We start from the raw sequence: 27,775 nt of genomic DNA on the forward strand, positions 1-27,775 counted from the left end.
ACCCAATTCTTACTCTTCAATTTTCCCTTTACTTTCACATACGCTGCCCTATGTCAAGCCTATATTCTATCACATAAATTCTATCACGTGGTTTATGCAAACCCCATGACAGCATTCAGTAAAGAGAATCAAAAAGAAAAGCTTGTTTGCAGTGATCTGCTTGCAAGTTCCAGCACAGCTTCTTCCGAACAGGTAGAAAATTTAAATTAGTAGATTCGTAACATTCCTCATTGGGGATGTGTCATTACAGCCGGTCAAACTATTTTCATTTCAAATTATTTGATATTAAAATTTCATGACCTATTTAGATAAGTTCAAAAATATAAATACTTACATTATCTATTGACTTAAGTCTGAGCCCAATTTTTCCATCTTGATCCTTACACAGAATAACTTCACGAATCCCTTGTTTAATTTCTGCTCTCCGAATTCCAGCATCGTTACCTGTCACAGGTGCTACCATATAGTTCACACTGGATGGTCTTGCTACCAACTGCTGGAAAAACACATAATTGGTCAATATTTAGAAACACTTTCCTTGAAAGTAATCTACAGAAAACTGGAGCATGCACAGTTCTAGTTCTTACAAATACTATTCCACAAATAAGTTCACTCAGGTGAAGTCTGAGTTCTACAATAATGACACTGGTTTTTCACTTCTCCATTCCTCTACTGATTTACTCCATTAACCTTGGGTAGATAAGATTCAGTGGTTTTGCTCTAGGCTTGTTACTTTAAGTCAACTGGCACTCCTGTGTATCAATCATCATCTGCTGCCAAACTGCCTCAACCAGAGAACATGTAAGTGGCAACAGTCTCAAAAGACTGCCTTGTCCAATGAGGGCTATACTATATGAAGATGGCACAGCACTGAAAGCAACACATGAATCATTTCTCACAAGATATCCCTGTCACCTACAACTATGTTTTACCTTCATTTCAAACATAATTTCCTAGAACTAACAGGTCACACTGGATTTTTACAGCACGAATTCTCCAGAAGATTTCTCTGGTATAATTATAAAATTACCTATTTAAAAATAAGCCAAATATGAACAAGGATTTATATCAGGAATGAAATAAAGAGATGACATAAAAACATTTATATTAAACTACTCTTGACAAAGTCACCACATGTATAATGATATTGGGAAAACAGAAGTATCATGAGCAGGGCAGTGGCTGGGGCTGATCTTTTACCAAATATAAACACCAGCTCCAAATGGATTCAAAATCTTAACTGTTAAGATCTGCTCACAACATAGAGCTAGGAGAAAACACAAATCTCTTTGACACTTATCTTGACAATGTATTTTTTTTTATTATTTTTCACCAGAAGCATAAGCAAAAATCAGTAAGTAGGACTATATCAAACTTAAAAAGTTTCTTCACAGCTGGGGCCAGGCATGGTGGCACATACCTTTGATCCTAGCAGAGATAAGTAGATCTCTGTAAGTTCAAGGCCAGCATGGTCTACATAGAGAGACCCTGCCTCAAAACAAACAAAAAAGGTCACAGGAAGAGAGCAACCAATGGGAATGGAGAAGTTATTTACAAATCATATATTAAGGGACAAGTATCCAGATGTATAAAGAACAGCAAAAAAGCTGTTCTCAAAAGTCAACAAAGAAAAGCAAGTAAATCAACTTAAAAAATGGGCAACGTGCCTACATAAGCTATTTTCCCAAAGGTAACAAATGGCTCATGGGAATGTGAAAGGGATCATTTATCATTAGAAGATGCAAATCAAAGCCAGGAAATGGCACTACCACCTCACATAAAAGTTTATCTACCAAAAAGACAGAAATGTTGGTAAACTTCTGTGCATTGCCATACACCAAATGTACTCAGTATAACCATTATGAAAAACCATATGGAGGATCCTCATAAAATGAAAATGTACTTGCCCTAGGTCAAACAATCCTACTTCTGGGCAAAAGCAAAAGGGAAATAAAAATCACTAAATCCCAATGATAACTGCATACCCATATTCATTACTCATAGTGACCAAAGCTTAGAAGCAAGTATCTGTCAACAGATGAAGAAAGAAAATGTTGTCTAGAGATACACAATGTCATAATACTCAAGCCATAAAAACATGGGCAGTTGGACTGTATGATGACCCTGGGGGCATTATACTAAAGGAAATATGTCAAAGACAAAACGATAGTACAGTCTGATGTTGATATGAAAACTATAAGTAGTATCAGGATTAGAGGGGGTAAGGGATGGGCAGAAGAAGAATGGGGAGATGGACAAAGTAGACAGACTTTCAATGATAAAAGTAAGTCTGGGGTGCTAATGAACAGCACAGTAACCATGGCTTGTCAATCTTTGTAACTGAAACTTGCCAGTGTTATAACTATATTCTAAAATGTTGTAACTCTAGGAAGGGATAGATATAGGGGTTGGCTTGACTGTGGGAACACTTCACAACATACATAAATTGATACACGATATGCTGTACACCTTCAATATACATAATTTTAATAATGTTGGGGCAGAGAACTAGATGAAATACAAAAACCAAAATTACACAGCATGTAAAATGAAACTGTCACTGTGGAGAAGAGTTAATAAAAATCTCCAGAACAAATTAAATAGAACAAAATGATAGAGAAAGAAAAAGAGCACACCAAAGAGCCTTATTATGTAGATAATTCTAAAGGAAACCAGATTACCTTTGAGGCAAGAAACATGCAAATGGGGAGGGGACATTGGTGTGCTAATCAAATCAAAGGGAACAAAGAATGCAGACCTGGGCAAAGGAAGTCAGATATACTAACTGGCCTCTGAGCCAGTTACTAAAATAAAACCTATTAATTGTTTGTTTTTTCTGTGCTAGAAGATAAACTTTCTATAAATATCACAATTATGCTTCTCTATACCTCCTTTTTTAAAGATTTATTTTATATAATGTGTCTGTATTTGAGTATTTGCCACTTGTGTATCCAAGGGAGCCAGAAGAAGTCTTCAGATTCTCTGGCATTCCTCTCCAAGAGCAGCAAATACCACCATGGAGCCATCTCTCACCAACTTTCCCAACCTGGGGGCAGGGAGGGTGCTAGGCTGTGCTGTAGCTACCAGAAAGACTTCCCAAGGTCTAAGATGCAACAGGCTGCAGCCTAAGTTATTCTATAGTTCCCAGCATTTTATACACTACATCCCAGGACAGCGCTGGCTTTCTGTACTTCTACCTGGGTTCTGCTTATTTCTTTGGAAATCTCTGACTATCAATTTTTTTTTTTTTTAGTTTTTTATATATTTGAATTACAAACAGGATTGAATTACATGACAATCCCAGTTCCCTTCTCCCTCCCTTCCTTCCCTACTACCCCTCAACTAAAATCCTACCTATGATATATCCCTTCTTCTAATCTACACCAGACTCAACCTTTCTGCTCCCTCATGACCTCTGCATCCTTGCTTTTCTTCCCTTCTCATTCTCGGAGCTCACTCCCCACTCGTCCCATGTTCTGAATTTGCTCAGGGGATGGTGACCCTTTCCCCTTCTCCAGGGGACAAAATTTGTCTCTTTTAAGGTCCTACTTGGTTTACTAGTTTCTCTGGCAGTGTGGATTGTAGGCTGGTATTCCCTTACTCTATGTCTAAAATCCACATATAAATGAGTACACATCATGTTTGTCTTTTTGTGATTGGGTTACCTTGTTCAGAATGGTTTCTTCGAGTTCCATCCATTTTCCTGCAAATTTCAAGATCCCATTTTATTTTTCTGCTGAGTAGTACTCCATTGTGTAAATGTACCACATTTTCTCTATCCATTCTTCAGTTGACGGGTTTCTAGGCTGCTCCCAGTTTCTGGATATTACAGATGGTGCTGCTATGAACATTGCTGAACAGATGTCTTTGTTGTATGAATGTGCTTCTTTTGGGTATATACCCAAGAGAGGAAATGCTGGATCTTGTGGTAGACTGATTCCCATTTTCTTGAGGAGTCACCATACTGATTTCCAAAGTGGCTGTACAAGTTAGCACTCCCACCAGCAGTGGAGGAGTGTTCTCTTTCTCCACATCCTCTCCAGCATCAAGTGTCATTGGTGTTTTTGATTTTAGCCATTCTGACAGGAGTAAGATGGTATCTCAGATTGTTTTGATTTGCATTTCCCTGATGGCTAAGGATGTTAAACACTTTCTTATGTGTCTTTCAGACATTTTAGATTCCTCTATTGAGAATTGTCTATTTAGTTCTGTACCCCAATTTTGATCGGATTGTTTGGTGTTTTGGAGACTAGCTTCTTGAGTTCTGTGTATAATTTGGAGATCAGCCTTCTGTCAGATGTGGGGTTGGTGAATATCTTTTCCCAGTCTGTGGGCTGCCGTTTTGTCTTGCTGACTGTCTCCTTTGCCTTACAGAAGCTTCTCAGTTTCAGGAGGTCCCATTTATTAATTGCAGACCTCAATGTCTGTGCTACTGGTGTAATGTTCAGGAAGCAGTCTTTTCTACCAATTAATTCAAGGGTATTTCCCACTTTGTCTTCTAATAGGGTTAGTGTGGCTGGGTTTATGTTGAGGTCTTTGATCCATTTTGACTTAAGCTTTGTGCAGGGCGAAAGGCTTGGGTCTATCTGTAGTCTCCTACATGTTTACATCCAGTTATGCCAGCACCAACTGTTAAAGATGTTCTCTTTGTTCCAGTGTATAAATTTGGATTGTTTGTCAAAAATCAGGTGTCCGTAGGTGTGTGGGTTAATATCAGGGTTTTCAACTCTATTCCATTGGTCTACTTGTCTATTTTTGTGCCAATACCAAGCTGTTTTCAGGACTATAGCTCTATAATAGAGCTTGAAGTCAGGGATGGTGATGCCTACAGAAGTGCCTTTATTGTACAGGGTTGTTTTGGCTATCCTAGGTCTTTTGTTTCTCCATATAAAGTTGAGAATTATTCGTTCAAGGTCTGTGAAGAATTGTGTTAGGATTTTGATGGGATTGCACTTGAATCTGTAGATTGCTTTTGGCAAGATTGCCATTTTTACTATGTTGATCCTGCCTATCCAAGAGCATGGGAGATCTTTCCATTTTCTGGTATCTTCTTTAATTTCTTTCTTTGGAGACTCAAAATTCTTACAGTATAGTCTTTCACTTTTTTGGTTAGTGTTACTCCAAGGTATTTTATGTTTGTGGTAATTGTAAAGGGTGATGTTTCTCTGATTTCTTTCTCCACCAATGTGTCCTCCGTATATAGTAGGGCTACAGATTTTTTTGAGTTAATTTTGTATCCTGCCACTTTGCTGAAGGTGTTTATCAGCTGTGGGAGTTCCCTGGTAGAGTTTTTCAGGTCACTTATGTAGACTATCATATCTGCAAATAGTGAGAGTTTGACTTCTTCCTTTCTGATTTGTATTCCCTTGATCTCCTTTTGTTGTCTTATTGCTCTAGCTAGAATTTCAAGGACACTACTGAAGAGGTATGGAGAAAGTGGACAGCCTTGTCTTGTTCCTGATTTTAGAGGAATTGCATTGAGTTTCTCTCCATTTAATTTGATGATGCCTGTTGGCTTGCTGTATATTCCTTTTATTATGCTGAGGTATGTTCCTGTTATCCCTGATTTCTCCAGCACCTTTATCATGAAGGGGTATTGGATTTTATCAAAGGCTTTTTCGGCATCTAATGAGATGATCATGTGATTTTTTTTTTTCTCTCGGTCTGTTTATATGGTGGATTACATTGACAGATTTTCCTATGTTGAACCATCCTTGCATCCCTGGGATGAAGCCTACTTCATCGTGGTGGATGATTTCTCTATGTGTTCTTGGATTCGATTTGCCAATATTATATTGAGAATTTCTGCATCAATGTTCATGAGAGGTATTGGTCTGTAGTTCTCTTTCTTAGTTGTGTCTTTGTGTGGCTTGAGTATCAAGGTTATTGAAGCCTCATAAAAAGAGTTTGGTAATGACCCTTCTGCTTCTATTGTGTGGAATACTTTGAGGAGAATTGGTATTAGCTGTACGTTGAATTTCTCGTACAATTCGGCACTGAAGCCATCTGGCCCTGGGCTTTTTTGGTTGGGAGACTTCTAATGACTGCTTCAAATTCATTAGGGGTTATAGGTCTATTTAAGTTGCTTATCAGAGTCTATCATATCCTTTGGGATAGGGCCTAGGCTCACCTCTGTGTGTCTTGGCTCAAGGAGTATTCTTCTATGTGGAATGGGCTCCCAAAGTCCACACCTATGCTAGGGATAAGTACTGAACTACTACAGGAGATCCTGTAGATTTCCGAGGTTTCCTCAATGAAATCCATGTTCCTGGGGTCTGGATCAGTCCCATGCTGTTAGTCCAGCTATCTATCAGTCTGGGGAGCAAGAGCTCCCCAATGTTCAGGTTAGTTGTTTCTGTGGATTTCACCAGCGTGGTCAGGATCTCTTTGCTCTTCACTCGTCCTTCTCTGCATCTGTATCTTATCAGACCACCATGCTTTGAAGTTAGAATTCAACAACAACACAAACTACAGAAAACCTACAAACTCATGGAAATTAAGTAACACCCAATTGCACAATCCCTGGGTCGAGGAAGAAATAAAAAAAAGAAATAAAAGATTTCTTAGAATTAAATGAGAATGCGGACACAACATATCCAAACCTATGGGACACTGTGAAAGCACTGCTAACAGGAAAGTTCATAGCACTAAGTGACCACATGAAGAAACAGGAGAATAATCACACTAGAGAATTAACAGCACAACTAAAAGCTTTAGAACACAAAGAAGCCAATACACCCCGGAGGAGCAGATGCCAGGAAATAATCAAATTGAGGGTTGAAATCAATAAAATGGAAACTAGGAGAACAATACAAAATCAATATAACAAAAAGTTGGTTCTTCGAGAAAATCATTTTGGGTCAGTCTATTCAGTGTTCTGTAGGCTTCTTGTATTTTCATTGGCATGTCTTTCTTTAGGTTGAGAAAGTTTTCTTCTATGATTTTGTTGAATATGTTTTCTGAGCCTTTGAGTTGGATTTCTTCACCTTCTTCTATACTTATTATTCTTAGGTTTGGTCTTTTCACGGTATCCCATATTTCCTGGATATTTTGTATTAGGGATTTGTTGGACTTACGATTTTCTTTGGTTGATGAATCTATTTCTGCTAATGTGTCTTCAACTCCTGAGATTCTCTCTTCCATCTCTTGTATTCTGTTGGTTATGCTTCATCTGTAGTTCCTGATCGTTTACCCAGCTTTTCTATTTCCAGCATTCCCTCAGATTGTGCTGTCTTTATTGTCTCTATTTCAGTTTTTAGGTCTTGAACTGTTTCCTTGAGAGATTTGTTGATTTCTTGTATTTTTTGGTTTGTTTTTTCTTCCATTTCTTTAAGGGATTTTCTCATGTCCTCTTTGAGGTCCCCTATCATTTTTCTGAAGATGCTTTTAAGGTCATTCTCTTCTGATTCATCTGCAACGTGATGTTCAGGTCTTGCTGGTGTATGATTCCTAGTCTCCGGTGGTGTCATACATATTGGGTTTTCTGTTGTTGAATGTGCTTTTACCTTGTCCTCTTCTCATCCTTTCTTCTGGTGGGTGTAGCAGGCGTTTCTTGCTCTCTTGGTGAGTTTGGGACCAAGGTTCTCTTCTGGTAGATGCAAACAGATCCAATACTCTGTCGGTCCTCTTCTCGTGGATGGAGGTGTCACTGTTACCTGGGAGTCAGCAGTGTTCGGGCGTGCCGGGTCCCGTAGGGACGGCAGTTGGAGGCAGAACTGTCACAGGGCCTCCGTGTTTCGGATCCCACCAACAAACTCCCTATCAATTTCTTAAATTACCTCAGTTGAAATGCTATGTTTTCAACTGGATCCTGACTAATAAAGCAAGTTTCCAATAAATATTGAAATTTCAATAAAAAATGCCAGGTACTATATTAAACAGTGGCATTATGGCAAGAGGACAGAAATGGATTCACTCATGAAATATGTAACTACAATTACATCAAGTGCTATATGTTATATGTAAGCCTAGCACTTCAGTCTAATTGCAAGAAACTTGGCTTCTAAATATAAAAGGAATATTAATATTATGATCAAAGTAACAGAGCATGTACATACTTCTGATGACTAGTCTATCAGCAATGCAATACTGTTTGAAATAAGAATTACTGAGACATGGAAGAATTAACTGTACAGTCAAGGTTGGAAATACAAAACTCAATGCAGCCACACAACTAGAAAGGGTACAACTAACCGAAACATGGCAGAGTGCCAATCACAAGGTCTTAGGAAAGCACAGAATGCCAAAGACCTAATAAATTTAACAGTGAGTGACAATGTTCAGAAATATATCTATAGAGAAATCTAAAACTAGGATGGGTATGGTGGTGCATACCTTTAATCCCAGCATTCAGGACGCAGAGGCAGGTGGATCTCTGCACAGCCAGTCTGGTCTATAGAGTAAGTTCCAGGATAGCCAGGGCTATACCAAGAAAAACCAAATACACACAAACAAAAGAAACCTAAAATCTGAGAAGTCAACTCTAAAGTTATAAATATGTAAGTTTGCTATGGATGCCAGTTTACATCTACGTATAAAAAGCCTTTTGTGAAATTCAAAATTATACTGTACATACCCCTTGGGTTGGTGCTCCAGAGACCATGGGCATATTTGCACATATTTCTTCTTCACTTAAAGTCAGTCCCATGTATTGGGAGAGCTCTGGATACAGTTTAGGATAGAGATCTAATATAAACAAATGAAGAAAAAGGCATTGGCAGTATATTCAAAATAATAACTTACTATGGACTATGTTTTATTTTAAAAAATTCACATTTAAGGTACAAAGATTTAGACACATTTAAAGGATCCATAAAATGGAAGGATATCTCTCCATCTCTGCCACAATTAGAAAGAAAAGAATCCATGAAAATTTTAAAGCTAAAGTCCTAAAATATAAATACATCTGAGACAGTCTGAGCTTTCCTACACAGTTATCCTTTTGTTGCCATGAGGCACTAGCTTCACAATTTGCAGGTGTTCAAGTCCCTCATTTAACACAGTCTAAAGTTGGCTGTGGTGGTGCATGACTATACGCCAGAGCTCCACTCATATGGCAGAAGCAGGAGGACTGCCACAGATAGAAAACCAGACAGGGCCAGAGAGCAAGACTTTAAAGTTGAAGTAAGTCAGGAGATACAAAATAAGGCTTTTTAGCCACCAGTAGACATGTGAAATCCTCCAGTCTGCTTTTGACCCCCGCTGGATACTCATCATACCAAACCACCCAAAGCCAGTAACTCTTTCATTTCTCTAAGGAAAGTAAGGAAAAATTGTACATGTTCACAGCACAGATACAAAATTTAGAGATAGAAACAGGGAGAGGCGACTACTAAAAGGTAAAAATTTTTCTTAAGACCTGATCTTGCCCTTTATGTTTCTTAACATAACCCTATGCATAAGAAATTAGAATCCTACAAAATACCAAAAAGACTGAACTAAAAAAAAGGTCTCCTTGCCACATAATAATCAAAACACCAAACATACAGAATAAAGAGAAAATATTAAGAGCAGCAAAGGAAAAACGCCAAGTAACTTATAAAGGCAAACCTATCAGAATTACACCTGACTTTTCCATGGAAACTCTGAAAGAAGGTCCTGGATAGATATTCTACCTACACTAAGAGACCACGGATGCCAGCCCAGACTACTATACCAAGCAAAGCTTTCAATCAATACAGATGGAGAAAAAAGATATTCCATAACAAAACCAGATTCAAACAATACATATCCACCAATCCAGCCCTACAGAAAGTTCTGGAAGGAAAATTGCAACACAAGGAAGTTAACTACAACCAGAAAAATATAGGCAATAGACAATCCCACTTTACCAACAGCTAAAAGGAATAAGGGATAGAATCCCACACATAATCTCGCCACCATCACCAAATCAAAAACAAACAAGAATGAACAATAATCAATGGTCATTAATATCCATCAACATTAATGGTCTTAACTCACCTATAAAAAGACACAGATTATCAAAATGGATAAGAAGACAGAATCCATCCTTCTGCTGCATACAAGAAACACACCTCAACTTCAAAGACAGACGGTACCTAAGAAATAAAGGTTGGGGAAAGATCTTCCAATCAAATGGACCCAAGAAACAAGCAGGGGGATAGCAATCCTAATATCCAACATATTGGACTTTAAACAAAAATCAATCAAAAGAGATGAAGGAGTTCACTTCCTACTCATCACAGGAGAAATCCATCAGGATGAAGTCTCAATTCTGAATATTTATGCCCCAAATACAAAGGCATCCATGTTTGTAAAAGAAACATTACTAAAACTCAAATAACACATAAAACTGCACACACTTATAGTGGGAGACTTTAACACACCACTCTCACTACTGGATAGGAACAAAGTTAACAAAGAAACAAAGGAACTAATAGAAGTTATGGCGCATATGGACTGCTATATACAGATGACACATTGGTGGAGAAAGAAATCAGAGAAACATCACCCTTTACAATTGCCACAAACATAAAATACCTTGGGGTAACACTAACCAAAAAAGTGAAAGACCTGTACCATAAGAATATTGACTCTCTAAAGAAAGAAATTAAAGATACCAGAAAATGGAAAGCTCTCCCATGCTCTTGGATAGGTAGGATCAACATAGTAAAAATGGCAATCTTGCCAAAAGCAATCTACAGATTCAATGCAATACCCATCAAAATCCCAACACAATTCTTCATAGACCTTGAAAGATAATTCTCAACTTTATATGGAGAAACGAAAGACCTAGGATAGCCAAAACAACCCTGTACAATAAAGGCACTTCTGTAGACATCACCATCCCTGACTTCAAGCTCTATTATAGAGCTATAGTCCTGAAAACAGCTTGGTATTGGCACAAAAATAGACAAGTAGACCAATGGAATAGAGTTGAAAACCCTGATATTAACCCACACACCTACGAACACCTGATTTTTGACAAACAATCCAAATTTATACACTGGAACAAAGAGAACATCTTTAACAATTGGTGCTGGTATAACTGGATGTAAACATGTAGAAGACTGCAGGTAGACCCAAGCCTATCACCATGCACAAAACTTAAGTCAAAATGGATCAAAGACCTCAACATAAACCCAGCCACACTAACCCTATTATAAGACAAAGTGGGAAATGCCCTTGAATTAATTGTTACAGGAAACCCCTTCCTGAACATTACACCAGTAGCACAGACACTGAGATCAACAATTAATAAATGGGACCTCCTGAAACTGAGAAGCTTCTGTAAGGCAAGACACAGTCAGCAAGACAAAACGACAGCCCACAGACTGGGAAAAGATACAACCCCACATCTGACAGAGGGCTGATCTCCAAAATAAAAAAGAACTCAAGAAGCTAGTCACAGAAACACCAAAAAATCCAAATCAAAACAATCTGAGATACCATCTTACTCCTGTCTTAATGGCCAAAATCAAAAACATCAATGACAGTTTAAGCTGGAGAGGATCTGGAGAAAGGGAACACTTCTCCACTGCTGATGGGAGTGCCAACTTGTACAGCCACTTTGGAAATCAGTATGGTGACTCCTCAAGAAAAATGGGAATGAGTCTACCATAAGATCCAGCAATTCCTCTCTTAGGCATATACCCAAATAATGCACGTTCATACAACAAGGACATATGTTCAATGATGTTCATGGCAGCACTATTTGTAATAGCCAGAAACTGGAAGCAGCTTTAGATGCCCCTCAACCAAAGAATGGATAGAGAAAATGCGGTACATTTACACAATGGAGTACTACTCAGGGAAAAAAAACAATGGAATCTTGAAATTTGCAGGAAAATGGTTGGAACTAGAAGAAACCATTCTGAGCAAGGTAACCCAATCACAAAAAGACAAACATGATATGTACTCACTCATATGTGGATTTCAGACATAGAGTAAATAATTGCCAGCCTACAATCCACACTGCCGGAGAAGCTAGTAAACAAGTAGGACCCTAAAAGAGATATACATGGTCCCCTGGAGAAAGGGAAAGGGTCAAGTTCCCCTGAACAAATTGAGTCACAGGAAGAGGGGGGAGGGAGCTAGGAGAATGATAAGGGAAGAAGAGGAGGGATGCAGAGGACATGAGGGGGCAGAAAGATTGAGTCAGGGGAAGAATAGAAGATAACAAGAATGGAGATACCATAATAGAGGGAGACATTTTAGGTTTACAGAGAAATCAGGCACTAGGAAAATGTCTGGAGATCTACAAAGATGACACCAGCTAACAACCTAAGCAACAGAGGAAAGGCTACCTTAAATGCCCTTCCCTGATAATGAGATTGATGACTGACTTATATGCCACCCGATAGCCCTCATCCAGCAGCTGGTGGAAGCAGAAGCCGACACCCACAGCTTATCACTGAAGTGAACTGGAATCCAGATGCAGAGAAGGACTAGTGAAGAGAAAAGGGGTCCTGGACAGGCTGGTGAAATCCACAGAAACAACTAACCTGAACATCGGGGAACTCTTGATCCCCAGACTGATAGATAGCTGGACTAACAGCATGGGACTGATCCAGACCCCCAGGAACATGGATTTCATTGAGGAAACCTCGGAAATCTACAGGATCTCCTGTAATAGTTCAGTACTTATCCCTAGCATAGGTGTGGACTTTGGGAGCCCATTCCACATAGAAGAATACTCCCTGAGCCAAGACACACAGAGATAGGCCTAGGCCCTAGGATATGATAGACTCTGATGATACCCTATGGAAAGCCTCACCATCCAGCGGGAACAAAAAGGATGTGTGATAGGTATGGTTTTAGTTGGGGAGGGTGGTAGAGGAGGACAGGAGGGAGAGGGGAACTTAGGTTGTCATGTAAAACAATGTTGTTTCTAATTCAAATAAAATAAATCTGAAAAAAAAAAAAAAAAGGAATTTAGGGATCATGACACTAATTGGTCTGAACTGGAATCCAGATGCAGATAAGGACGAGTGAAGAGCAAAGGGGTCCTGACCAGGCTGGTGAAATCCAAAGAAACAACTAACCTGAACATTGGGGAACTCTTGCTCCCCAGACTGGACTGGAAAGCAGAACAACCAAAGCATTTACTGTTACACTGATGAAATCACTCCATAAAAAGCTATAGGTTGTGATGGTTCCTCTCAATAACAGGGAACAAAGTCAGAGCTTCTGAACTCACTCAGTTTCCTACCACTTTTACAGTGACAGGCATCGTCCAAAATCTTATCCTATGATCTATTTCGACTTCAGAGTAGATTCACTCCAAAGAATAATGTTAGGCAGCCACCCAAAAGATGAGAGGCCACAGAAACTTCATGGCGGTCCTGAAGCCCCCGAATCTACAGAGTTTGAACAATAACTGCTGGATTTGAGGTAACACTCAACCTCAAAGGGAGCTTCTGAACTCCCCACAAAGGTGTAATGAGGCAGCTCAGAATGCCTGCAGGCAGCTACATCTTATCAGGAAAGCTGAAGCTCCATGCAACAGTGCTTCCCCTTTAATGACCAGGCCATGTTAAGGACTATGGCTCAAACTAAAATACAATTGCATTATGTCCTAAAACATACCTTCATACTCAGAGAGCACTCTCTTGATTAAATACAGGTTAGTTCTATAGTAAACCATTTTTCCTTACTGCTACTGGATTGTTAATCACAAATTCATATAACGTCAAAATCCTAGGTTCTGAACTTCAGAGGGAGAAAAAAAGGCTTTGTATATATTTCTTTCCAAAGAAAATGAGCCCAAAGTATGAACCTACTTCCATCTGTAGGGTAAGCACCAGAAACATCCACCAAAACTGCCTGGGTGGCAGGGCCAGAAGAAAAGGCAGTCTGAGCCTAGAAAAGAAAATATTTACATATACTTAAATGATTTACAAGTTAAATCTAGATAGAATTTCCCAAAAGAAATGAACAATTGAAGCTTTACTCAAAGTTTCATTTTAAATACTTCAGCAACCATTTATTTTCCAAAGGAAATCTATAAATAAAAAAAAATGTATCTTTTTTATAGTCAGTGCTTCACAGTATTCTGCAAATAAATCCACTGTATGTGCTTTCTCTATTGGTATTTGAGATGAAGCCTGATGTAGCCCAGGCTAGCATCAAACTCCCCATTTAGCTGAGTACTGCATTACCATCAACTCCTGATCCTCCTGCCTCCTCCACCTCTGAAGTGCTAGGTTTACAGGCATGTGCTACTATGCTCATTTATTTCATGCTGGGGTTGGACTGAATACCGGCCTTCACGCATAACAGACAGGCCCAGGCTATAAAGAGCTCGGAATTGAAAATGGTTCTAGGAGTATGTGGCACTGAAAGCCACGGCTTAACGGCTATTGCAAAATAATTTACGGAATATGAACTGCCAGTTCACTGCTGTGGTGCAAAGGGCCAGAAGACAAGAAGGAATGTAACATTCCTCTGTAACTTCTTGCCAGGGCATCTCAAGCAGTCACCCACCCTAGATAATGAAGCACAACAACTAGCCCAAAAGGCTGGACTAAGAGTGTTTTGAAATCTAACCAGAACAGAAGAGCCATACCCCACCTCTGCCCAGCCCTGTTCCATCTGCCAGTAGCTAGCTCTCTGCCCTGAACACTGAAGGTCCTTGAAAGGAATCCACTTCTCTTAAAGGGGCCAGCTGACGTAAACTGAAGGCCAGGAAAACATCTGTCAAAATCAACTGCCTTCTGTATTTCCACAGTGAAAACCCTCTACTAAAAGCCAACTGTGGTTAACTTAAGTTCAATTCCATACTCAGCTACTAAAGAATAACATGGACAAAGATCATTTTTTGCAATCTGTATGTTAATCCTTAATGTACTAATGTAATATTGATTGATTTTAGGCCAAGTATTTCAGATAAAAGCTTTATGAAAAGAGAGCATGTTCAGATGAACTTTGTGAAAATTACCACAGGAGGGGCAAAACTTAACACCACAGAAAAGGCAGACATTTAAAAATGACTAACCATGCCCCTCATAGCTTAGAAGCATCCCTCCTTGGCAGCTCACTGCACACTTCAGATGCTAAAAGCTACATGTAATATCCTTCCTAGACTGAGGCTGGAAAAAAACTGTCCTTGGAGCAATTTCCCCACCTAGTGCCACTGCATCAGTCCCTGGGACACCTGAGCTACTATTACTACCTGGTTCACTCTCCTTTCACCCCAGAATGGTATCAAGAAAAATGTACCAACTTTACACAAAACTATGACTATCTAAAGACTTACATGCATATTATATACTCCAACTTTTATGAGTTATATGCAATTTAGACTGTACTAAGAAAATGAAACATTCTGAAGACTGTAGAAATACTTAAAAGAAATACTATCTGGCTGGAGAGTGGTTCAGGGGTTAAGCTGTAGAAAGTATAGTGTTCGTAAAGCAGACCCAAGTTCAGTTCCCAGCACTGGAGCCTATGGAACCTGGCTGTTCACAACCATCTGTAACTCCAGCTCCAGAGAGACCTCTTCTGGTCTCACAGGAGTCTACACGCATGTGTCCATGGCATACACATGCATGCATGGGCTAACAAATATACAGAGAGAAAAAAGAATTTCTAGTCTTCTTGAGAAAGTTTAGTCTACAACAGACTTAGACATAGCAATACACCAACAAATGCATGCTTCCCATTTCATTTCACTAGTGAACATGTTATGAAATAATTCTTAAAATTAAAAGCAAACGTACCTGAATTACTTTGTCTACCTTCAAATCTTCAAGAGATGGATAAAGAGACATTTTTGCAGGTTTTTTCTAAAAGAAGAAAAAAAGTTTTTAATGTCATAGAAATATACACAGTATGTACGGCCAGCAATATGCACATAAACATGGACAGTGCTGTTTAATACAATAAACATGTAAGTTCAAAAGCCATAACAACAGGACTGGTTAAGGCATATCATAGTTGTTAACATTTAATAGTTGTTACCAAACTCCATCTCTGTTCCCATAGCTACCAAACTACATTCATCGTGGATTTTAAACCTTAACAAGAAAGGCTGCCTTAACTTCACAAGTTGTGAATATCAAAGACAAGAGGCATATGACTTTTGCTTAGCTGACACAGTGCCCCTCAGCAAAGCCAGGGTCAGGAAACGGGCCTTTCACAAGATCTATTACCTTCTAACAACTAGAGCCAAGAGCAAACAGTATGCAGTATCAGCATGTATGACAGCACTGGGAGAATACACATACGTACAAGGAAAAACTAACATATGCCATCTGTTTATTTTTTAGCAATGGTTTTATCTTGAGGAAACAGCTCTAAGAAGGAAATTATTACCTTTCATTTTAATATTTCTACGCTGTAACATTTTTTAAGCTACCATAAATAGCTTTTTTGCAACAATTTAAAATTCTCTGTAATATTGCAGACACACATTTTACATTTTGTTTAGACATTCTGAGATAAATACCCAAGACTTCCCACTTAGCCAAATAAAACAGAATGTATCCTAATTGTTAAAAGGTTTTGGCAAATTACTGAGCCAGCCCATCAACCTCCTACTTCCAAATCTATTCCTTATTTCCTGCTCTCCAAAAACAGAGCTGAAGCTCTTAGAAGACAGGATGCTGCTGCGTGTTCAGCAAGGGCAATCAGGGGCACAAAGAGCATCTCAGCCACGCTGGGCCACCATCCTCTCCAACCAGATCCCCACAGGACATGCTTCTCTAGCAGCTTAGCCCAGCTACGCTGAGCAAAAAAGCAACACAGAAAGCCATCAGGCTGGAGCAGGTAGCCCAGACCTTTTCATATGGCTTTGCAACAAATTCTAAATGTGACATGCTATAGTAAACACTACTGGAAGTGCTAAGGAGCACCTCACAAGGTATTGAGAACTATTGGAAGGCAGTTTGTTTCAGTGGTGCACTCTCTCAGTCCTAGTAGTGGCTACTTATTAAAACTAAAACCCCAATAGCAGACATGAGAAGCCCTCATTTGAGTTATTGGCCAGGGCTGTTGTGATGGCTTGAAAGAAAATGGCACTATTAGGAGGTGTGGCTTTGTTAGAGTAGGTATGGCCTTGCTGGAGGAAGTGTGTCACCATGAAGGTGAGCTTTGAGGTCTCCTATGCCCAAGCCATGTCCAGTATCTCAGTTCATTTCCTGTTGCTTTCTGATCAAGATGTAGGACTCTCAGCTCCCTCCCCAGCACCATGTATGTCTGCATGCCACTATGTCCTACAATGATGGTAATGGACAGAACCTCTGAATCTATAAGCCAGCCCCAATTAATGTTTTCCTTTGTAATAGTTGCCATGTCATGGTATCTCCTCATAGAAACAGAAATCATAACTAAGACAGCTTTCTAAGAGACTACCATAACATACATCCTATTGCTACTGCCCCTGGTTACCCCTAGGGTTGGAAAATATGTCCCTATTGCTGAATATAACATGCACTCCAGAAACAGGGCTCAGGGACTTCTGAGCTGGAACTTACCTGAATGCCAGCTCCCCAAGGACCAGCATTCATGGTACCAGAAGGCATCATACAAGCTTCCAAAAGAGGAAGACAACCAACAATCCCATCCAGCTATGATCCTATGAACCACATCAACAATCACTATAGCACAATAACACTTAAGGGTGTGATAGTGGCACATGTACCTTTTCGGTAACTAACAGACGCTAATTGGGACTTAAGACGTGAATAACAATAGGAAACCATGCCTGATACTGGAAACCTAGCTAACTACTCAGTGGTAGTGAAGTCATGGATACTGGAGGGAAACCTACTGGAGGAGATATTCTAAATATCTGTCCTTAAAGTGTAGTCTTCACTCATCAGCAAGGAAACTTCTCTTTGCAACAGATGGAGACCAAGACAGAAAACCACAATCAACCAAAATGCAGAGTTGTGGGACTCAGTCCCAATGGACACATCTACAAAACACTTTCCTAAGGCTCAGGGAACATTGTAGATGGGTTGGGAATACTGTAAGATTGTGTATTCTGGTAATGTCAGAAGTTACACCCATGAAGTCTAACCAACATGACTGAAAAATGAGCTGAATAGGAACAATAACATACCCAAGTGGACAGGAATTTACCAAATGTGGGCATTTTAAACAGGATTATAGAATGCATGGCCTGTTGTTTGGTTTAATTTACAATATATAATTTAAAGGTTCATCAATGTTATGACATCTATCAGTGACCTCTTAAGGCTAAATACATTACATTGTTTATATACCACTTTATGTTTATTCATTCTGGTCTGTACCTTGGGCCAATAATTAATAATAATAATGCTGTTGATAATGCTAACTCTTTTGCATTACTTGTAAGTAATATATATATATGCATATATATGCTTTAGAAGTTTTTATATAAAGATATGCCTTTAATTCTATTGATATATATACATATACATAGCTAAGAAGATAACTTGTAAATTAATATGGCAACTCTATATTTAACTTTTTTGTAAACTAGCAAACTAGTTTCTAAAAGGATTATACTGTTTTTATACTCTCAGAATTCTACTTCACTGCTATAGTCTGTGGTTCTGATAGTGGCAACTCTAGGAGTGAAACAGCATCTTACTGTGGTTGGAATTTCATTTCCGTAACAACTAACGAATGATGTTGGCTTCCTTTCATGTGCTTGGCCTCTTGAGGACCTTATTACACCTGTATCTTCTGTCTAAGAAGAAACACCCATTCAAATCCACTACCTGTTTATTTGACTACGTTAATATTTTTTTTAACGATAATAGTTCTGCTTATATTCTAGATGTCAGGTTCTTAACCTTTCAGGTTACAAAATCAATGGAGCTGGCTGGCTTATAAATACAAATTTATTTTCCAAAGTTCTGCACACTGGAAAGTCCAAGAACAAGGTAAAACATCACATCCTGTGCAAGCAGCTTTTCATTGTCTTCACATGGAAGAAGGATCAAGACAGCTCTATGGAGTCTCTGCTGTAAGGGTAAGTACTAGCTCCACTTCTAAGAGCAGAGCTTTTGAACCTCAGTCCCAAACACCCACTCTCATCTTGGTGCTTACAATGTTAAACAATGTATTTTGGAGGAGTGGATACATTCAGACATATCACATACTCCCATCAGATATGATTTCCAAATACTTTCATTTGTTAAGTTGTCCTTCATTTTGAGTGCCTTCTGTTGTAAAGAAGTGTTTTGTTTTGATAAAGTTAAATGTGTTTCCTCTTGGCTATTTGTGCATTAAATGCAACATTTAAAAAAAAACTAACTTATGGTCATTAAAACACTGTTTTGTCTAAGAATTTAATAGATTTAGCTATTATATTTGGATCTTTGATCTATTGTGAATAGTTTTTGTACACAGATGAAGCAGTGATCCAATTTAATTTTTTTCTACCTGGGCATCAAGACATTGGCTATCACACTTGGCAGCCTAGTTCAAAGTCAACTGATGGTTAAAGTATATCGTTGTTCCTGGTCTGTTCTACTGGTTTACTTTTCACCAGTACCAGTTTTGATTACTGTACCTTTGCATTGTTCTGAGTATGAATTTTTCCACACTATTCTTTTTTCTAAAATAATTCTTTTTTTGTTTGGTTGGTTTTTTGAGACAGGGTTTCTCTGTGGCTTTGGAGGCTGTCCTGGAACTAGCTCTTGTAGACCAGACTGGTCTCGAACTCACAGAGATCCACCTGCCTCTGCCTCCCGAGTGCTGGGATTAAGGCATGCACCACCAACGTCCAGCTTCTAAAATAATTCTTATGGTTATTCTATATCCATTTCAGTTTAGTGTGAATTTTAGAATCAGTGTTTATTATTATTATTATTATTATTATTATTATTATTATTATTATTATATTTTGATCTCTGACAGTTTCAGAGTGCATTCTGGTTACTCTCCCTACTCCTTTAACAAATTTTAAGTACAGAATTGGCATTTATAAGCATATACATAGATCTGAGGGCTGGAGAGATAGGGATGGTTAAGAGCACATACTGCTCTTGAAAAAGATCAGTTCCCAGCACCAATGTTGACAGTTTACAACTGCCTGTAACTGCTCCTTAAGTTGGGATCCAATGTGTTTTATTTTTGCTTGTCACTGATACTTTTTTAGTTTCCCCTTCAGTTTCTTCTTTTACCCTAAAAAGTATTCAAGGGTATATTTTGACTTCTACTTTCACTGTGGTCAAAAGGATGCTTGATATAGTCCTAAAATTGTTAAGATGTAATGACCTCACAGGTGATCTTTCTCAGGAGTATGATGTGCATGAAAGTGCCTTCTACTATGAAATGAATGGAATGTCCTGCTAATGTCTTTAGGTCCATTTGGTCTCAGTACTGCTCAAGTCCCCTGTTATCTTGCTAATGCTCCATTTGGATGTCCTCTCCACTATCAGAGCTCTGATAAGAAAATCCATTATACTGCTATTGTTTCACCTTTGGCCCTATTTCCATTATGTATTTGAAGAATCTGAGGGATATATGCATAAACTGTTTGCTTTCTAAGTGGGTGCTTTTAGCATTACACCACCACACCTTTGTTTCTGGACTGATGCCAGTGTTGTCAACCTTCCTAATGCTACAACCCTTTAATACAGTTTTTCAGGATGTAGTGACCCCCCACATCATAAAATTATTTTCATTGCTACTTTACAACTATGATTTTGCTACTGTTATAAATTGTGATGTAAATAGCTGACATACAGAATTCTACTATGCGATCCCAAGGGTCTTTTGACCTCCAAAGGGGTCATGACCCACAGGTTGAGAGCCACTGGTCCTATGCTTACTACAGCACAGGAAACATGTTCAACTCATCATAAAATAATAATATCTAATTCCAGCACTCAGAAGGCAGAGGCAAGGAGATCTTTGTGAATTTGAGATCAACCAGGTCTACAGAATAAGTTCTAGGACAGTCAGGGCTACACAGTGAAACCTGTCTTTAAAAGCCAAAAAAAGAAAAAAATAGTACTATCTATAACAAACTGGGAAGGACAAGTAGTGTTTTGCTGAGGTTTGAGTACTTCTATCAAATTAATGAACTTAGAGGGGAGGATCGGAAAGAAGGGCTATACCTTGGCTTATGCTGAAAGACATTAAAGACCTGGAGCAGTAGTTCTCAATCTATGGATTGGACCTCTTGGGATTCGAAAGCCCTTTCACGGAGGAGGTCACACCTCAGATATACTACATATCAGATATTTACCATAACAGCAGAAAAATTATACTTATGAAGTAGCAACGAAATAATTTTATGGCTGGGGTCACCACAACATAACATCACAACATCAGGAAGTATACTAAAGGGTCGCAGAATTAGGAAAGTTGAAAACCACTGGCCTAGAGGAAAAGGAAACTTCAGCAAAAGTTGATGAGTGAGTATGCTTTTATTTGCTGAGGAGAAATTGATCCAGTTAATCATTTATTTGGTTTACCATTTACACCTGCACTACCCTTCCGCTTTCAGTCTGTCTCTATAGCATCTCTTGTACAGAATAGACAGCTGGCTTTTTCCATTTGTTCATTAATTTCTTTGTCTTCTGCTGAGCAGTTTAGTCTTTGTGTGCTTGTAACTTCCTGGCCAACATTTTGTGGTTTGCTCTCTCGTAGCATCTTGCCTTGCCTTTCTTCTTACCATTCTCCCCCTCCCTCTCTCTCTCTCTCTCTCTCTCTCTCTCTTCTCTCTCTCTCTCTCTCTCTCTCTCTCGTCTGTGTGTGTGCTGTGTGTGTGTGTGTGTGTGTGTGTGTGTGTGTGTGTGTGTAGCTGTGCACTTCTGATTTGTTCTTATTTGCATTATCTAACCCTCTGTGGTTACTATGAGGAAGCTGACCGCCTGTGTGAGGAGGTAACAATTCTCAGCATTGTTACCTCTCCTTACATGAACCACAGGTTATAGGAATCGAACTCAGGTGGTCAGGCTTGCAAGACAAAAGCCTTTGCCAGTAGAGTCACCTCACGGACCCCATACTTATACCTTTTACAAATGAGCTCTGATGCTTTCACACATTTTGCTGGTGAACACCCTCTTAGAGGCCATTTGCTGGACTCCCTTTAGCACCTGTTAAAGGGCAGACCTGGTGGGACAGTCTCTCCACCGTTTTTTTTTTCTGTAGAAAACAGCACTACAGCTGTTTTGAAGGGCAGTTCTGCTACTTAGTGTACTTTGCAGAAGACTTCCCAAACTTTAGATACATAAACACTCTTCTTGGTCCTGTACAGGTTCTGCTGAAAACTCTGCCGTTAGCCCTTGCAGGACCCCTGGTACAGGATGAGCTGTTCTTCTCAACTGCAGCTCTCACAAATCTAATTTGTTAATTTGACACTTCTGATTTACTCCAATTTGCTATGTGCAGGGTTTCTTGACTGTCATTTCCTTTCCCCAGATTTGGGAGTTTGGGGCATATTCTTAAAGCAAATTTTCAGTCCCTTCTCTCCTCTGAAAGTTTCAAAAAGCTAAAGCTATGTTTAAAATACTGTGCTTCAGAAATCCTGAAAACAAAAATGCCTCTAACCTATAAGACCACTTGCCCAAGGACACTTCCTGGAGTGCTGGGGGCTTTTGTTCATGTAAAGTAACAAGTCACTTATTTTCACTTTTGTAAACAAGATTGGTTGTCCAACTGTCCAAGAAGTGCTTGATCACACACAGGCAGGAAGTGTCGTAGGCAGGACATATGCTTACCCCCTTGGACAAAGGTGGGAAGTATAGTAGCCCTGTGGGTTTGTAAGGTTTGCCTTTATAGGCACCTGACTATTTAATTTGTGGTCATTCTCTGGAAATTCCAGGTATGGACATGACCAGTGTCCATTGTCCTGGCCAGTATTTATAATAAAGCTTGCTTCAAAGTTGGCCCAAAAATTGTGGTAGTGGTCTTATTCTCACCTGGAGGGATTAACATTATCAGCATGATGGCCTATAAATCCTCCTCAAGTTCCGTAATTTGACAGATATACTGAAACCTGAGCAAAACACTACTTCTTCCTGTTTTTTATAGAGTGTACAAATGGAATAGAGAAGCAAGGAATGGGGGTGGGTGGGGCACAGGGCAGGAGCAGAGTGGCTAGCTGATCTTCACAAGCAGCTATGAGAAGACTCTTCCATCCCTGCATACTTGCCCTCACAGCAAAGACACTCCACACCCTCTGCATTATGATGGGATGCTCTTGTTTTGGGCCAATCTCTGACCCCAGTTGTGTTTTCTTTCTTCTTTCCACATTAACAATGAACTGAATAGTTTCTCCTTGGTGAAAAAAAGTATACTCCTTGATCAACTTTTGCTTAAACTTCTCTTTCCTTCCAGCCTCTGAACTTTGATCTACTTTCAGCTTGAGCCAAGGGATATCCCTTCTGGTCCTGCCCTCCAAGAACAGGCTGACTTCTCTAACTAGGATTTGAGTTTGCCACTCTACCTCCTACAGGTCCCTCTCACTGTTGTCCCTTTGTCTCCTTTGTGCAGCTAGCCAACCTTTTTGGGCTACACCAAATGAGATGTTCACAGATCTCAGGCATGGCATTTTCTGCTCTCACTATTGTCCTTTAGAACGAAGTCCCTTGTAACCCGAATCACCTTAACAGTCTAGAAGGCAGCACAGGGCAGATACCACAACCTGCTCCTTCCCTCAGCAACCCTAGCCTTCTACATATCCACCTCTGCACCTTCCACATGCAGCCTCAGTGCCCCAGCTCCACATATAACTCCTTCCAGAGCAGGAAGGAGTGCTGCTGACAGGAGTGGCTCTGAGGACAGAACTGGAACTTCAATGACCTCCTTCTGCAGGTCAAGACTGGTCACAGCCTCTCTATGGCCCCTTCTTTTTTAGATTCACAGAAGCAACAGTGTTCCAAAAATCCAACAAAATCACTCAAGCTAAGTGTTCACCATTACTGGGGGATGAAATCATAGGCATTTATCTTCCATACCACAACTGGAAAAACAAACGGATTCCTTTCAAGGAAGAAGTGGGTCATTTAATTACTATTTCAACAGCAAAGCCAATTATTAATCCAAATATAAAACCTGTGCCATGTCCCATTAACTGAGACTGAATCAGGCATTCAGATTCCAGGATACAGAACAGTTTGCCAGAAATTGTTCCCTGCTTCCTTTACTTTCCCCCCACCCCCCACTCCCCTACCTCCCTAGCCCCCCCACCCCCTGTCACAAGGGCTGAGTCTCTGATCTGATTCCAGGTGTCAAAAGTATTGAGCTTCTTTTGAAGAACTGTGAAACTATCCTTGACTGGAATTTTACAATGATCAATGTGAACTTAGAGAATTCTGAAAATATTACACCAGTGAAGAGTTCTCATTTTAATCCCTTATAATTCCTATTAAACCATCATGTGCCAACTAAGCCACAGAATTCTGCTTCTAGGCTTCCCATTCGAGAGTGATGGCATCACCACCCTTGGGTTACATCACCCAAGGCACCTGATGGCTCCTGGAGTCAAATCAGCACCCAAAGCCCTAAACATCTGCGGAGTTTGACTGCAACGTCTACAGCAGCTGCTCTGCTGATCTTATGCTTGGAAAGAACCGATGCTTTCAACCATCATCCCTCAAGCAGGTTTGGCCTACCCCATACTGGCTGAGACCACAATACTCCACCATTGCTTATGAAAAGCCCTGAACCCAATGCACCAGGAGGTTTTAGAAAACATCACCCAAAGGTAAATCTATTGAGATTTTTTTCTAATGATTTGGGTAATACCAGAATCTCTTCTAAACAAACACAACAGCACAAAGGACTACAAAAAATGTTATCTAGAAAGGACAGTTACTTTGGGTGGGACAAACAGAGTAATGCTTTCACTGTTGCACTGTCGTTCTGAGCCATCCTATTATTCCTAAAGGCATCTTAGGGCTTTTGTTTTTTGTTTGCTTGCTTGTTTTTTTAGCATCATTTGGGAAAATTAGTCACTGATGAAGTAACTTCCAGGGTAGCTAGGGCTGTTACACAGAAAAACCCTGTCTCAAAAAACAAAACAAAAAAGAAAAGAATTGTCTATCTGTCTCTCAACACCCTCAAAGCAATATGGCATTGCTTCCTTGGACCTTTGACCCACTCACAGCTCAATGGAGGGAAGTGATGTTTTGGAAAAACTGGGGTTTTGGTTGTTGTTGCTGCTGAGCATAATAAAATCTACAATTTTCCTCTTTCAGCCACAGTAGCAGAGGCAAAAACTAAAAGAGAAAGGTGATGCATGGAAGGCCAGCTGGTGTATGGTAGGCTTAAAGTGAAGGACCTGATGATATACACCGAGGTTTTCGATGATATCCTACTAGCCAAAGTTCTTCAAACCAACATTTTTCTATTTAGTAGGAGAAACAAGATTCTTCATGGCCCAGAAGAACTTGGTCCTGAGGCATTTTTAGAAAAGTCCTGACCACCATCTCTCACTAAGAGGGTGTTACAGTTTCCTTTCACAGCTCTATTTGTACTCCAGATTTACTGTGGGGGTTTGTAGAGGCCAACTGCAGACAAACATAAAAGAAAGGTTACCAGAAGGAACTAGTAAAGTAGACATTTTTTAAGATCAACTACACTGATTATTTAATGTTTATAAGCCTAAATAAAATTCTCTTTAAATAAGGAACAAAAATTGATACTCTCTCACCATTATCCTAAACCGCTCAAGTTATTAAAGATACTATATTTGACCAGGGAAATTAAAAAAAAAAAAATACTGTCAGAACCCATCGGTGGTAGTTGAGATATGGAATCAATACTGTGTTTTGATGACCCAAGTATAAGAAAAAACAAAAGGCAGTGATGTGCTAGAACAGAGATATATTTGAAATCTTCACAATGGTTAAAAGTCATGGATACACATTCTAGTCGATGAGCAGTTATCACCATCAGATCCGGCAAAAAGGGGGGGGAGGGATTAAGGGGGAAATGATATCATGCTCATTTTCAGGGACTGCCTAATTTAAAAGTGCATTTAATTGTTAATCAGCCTCTTCTTGTTCATGAGTTTGAAGTCCTCTTTAATGGTTCCAGCACATAGCTAAAATTGGCTTCCAAAGTTAAGTAACTTTGGTTATAATGGAGTGACTGTTTACTGAAACTTCTAGTCATTCCACTTCCTCACTTCCGGACATACACCACTGGGTCAATAATACTCACGTACCACGTAAGACCTACAAGTTTAAGAAACTAAATTGTTAACAGGATGGAAAGAAACATTTTCAGTCCTCAGCCTTAAATCGAGAAAATGAGTGTACAAATCTATTTAACGTATCATCTTTACCTTTAAAAAGCACAATTTACCAGGCCAACGGCTATTTTAGTGTAACTTTCGTTTTCAAACATTGCTCTTGGCGTAAAGCGTGCATGTTAAGAATTTCAAACACTACACTTTCTAAGTAATTTACCAAAGGGAAAAACACCGCTATATGTCTGAAGCCAGGACGAGAGGATCCCACACACTCACGGCTCCCCAACTGCACTTCGAAAACTGGAAACTTTCCACGACCCTAGCCTCCCTCCTCCCGGTATTAGAAGGAAATCTTCAAGGCAGAGCTGAGTCACCAGACCTCCAGGGACAGTTCCTGTACCCACACCCGCTGCAAGCCCCGTCCCTCCCAGGCTCTCCCCGCCCCCTCCAAGAGCCAAGGCTCAGCCGCTAACCGTTGTAGCCTCGGGTCGGTGCCCGCCCCGGCCGACCTGACGCCGCCAAGGACGCGACCAAGAACGGCCGAGTGCGGGTTGGGGGACCAGCCAGGCTCGCCTGGTGCCCCGAGCAACTTCCTGGACCTGCGGGCCCTCCCGGTCACTCACCTGCACCGAGGACGCGCTGCTCCAGCCGCTCGCTCCCTTGAGGCACTGAACTAGCGAACCTCACGGCCCGCCCAGCGCGTCATCGCCGCCCCCGCCTTCCGCTGCGCAGGCGCAGGCACAAGCGCCGTTCCCATGACAACGCGGCGCAGCCCGCCCGAGCTTCGGGCCCAGCATCCTCCACCAAGACCCCGCGCCCGCTGCCTTTCCCTGGGAGCCCCCGCGGCTTTTTACTACCCTTTGTTCCCAGAGCGAATGCTCATTGGCTGTTGACGATTACTCTCGGTATCGCACAAAAAATGAAAGCCACATCCTCATCTAAAAACACAGACTGATTTTGGCGAGTTGATGATGCCGATACGAGAACTCAGCTATGGTTTTTGGTCGACGTTAATCTGCGAAACCAGCACAACATTCCATGGCAGAGGCCATTACCTGAACGTTTCCTAGTGACGGATAGTGACAGCATTAACATGCAAGCAATTGTCTAGCTAAATTATTTAGCGTCACAGAAACTTGAAATTTTATCTCTAGTAACAAATAAAACAATAAGCACGAAACACATGACAAATATAATGAAAATTTGAACTTGGGAGGTCTTATGGCTTATCTGATGAGGAACTTGTAAAAATACACAACTGAAAAGGAAGAAATGCAGCTCTGTTCACAGATGGCATGGTTATCTATGTAAACAAAATAAACAGTATTAAGTAGTTACAACAAGGTTGCCTGGATACAAAGTTAATATACAAAAATCAATTACTTACCCATCTGCCCCAAATGAGCAATTGGAATTGGAAATTAAAAATACATCAAAATAAAATACTTAACTACAAACCTAGTTGATTGTAGTGTCTGTATGAAGGGAATCCCTATGATTCCCTATGATTTGAGGGAATCTGTGCCTGCAGAGACAGATTGTCTGATTAGAATTTCTTACTGTGGAGAGGTTGGGATGTTGCAAGTTGGGAGGCATGTTTACCTTAAGTTGGGCTAAACTCCGGCCCTCCAGAACAGCCGCCATTCCTTGCCGCCTGTGTACAAGCTA

General features: G+C 40.0%; 1 protein-coding gene across 2 annotated transcripts in view; it reads right to left on the reverse strand.

The window, feature by feature from the left end:
• The window catches only part of Sdcbp (syndecan binding protein), a 34,510-nt gene extending 7,641 nt beyond the window's left edge, over positions 1-26,869 (reverse strand). Inside the window, exons 1-5 of one of the 2 annotated variants that reach the window (XM_027398898.2) lie at positions 26,731-26,869; positions 15,681-15,746; positions 13,743-13,821; positions 8,576-8,685; positions 335-493 (exon numbers count right to left, since the gene is read on the reverse strand). In XM_027398898.2, coding sequence (XP_027254699.1) covers positions 335-493; positions 8,576-8,685; positions 13,743-13,821; positions 15,681-15,731 — 399 coding nt within the window. In that variant the 5' untranslated portion in view covers positions 15,732-15,746; positions 26,731-26,869. Of the gene's footprint in view, positions 1-334; positions 497-8,575; positions 8,686-13,742; positions 13,822-15,680; positions 15,747-26,730 lie in introns of both variants that reach the window. The other variant, XM_027398897.2, reaches the window with a different exon arrangement.
• Positions 26,870-27,775: the final 906 nt, after the last annotated feature.

The sequence above is a fragment of the Cricetulus griseus genome, chromosome 2, assembly GCF_003668045.3.
Source record: "Cricetulus griseus strain 17A/GY chromosome 2, alternate assembly CriGri-PICRH-1.0, whole genome shotgun sequence".
NCBI classification, from domain to species: domain Eukaryota; kingdom Metazoa; phylum Chordata; class Mammalia; order Rodentia; family Cricetidae; genus Cricetulus; species Cricetulus griseus.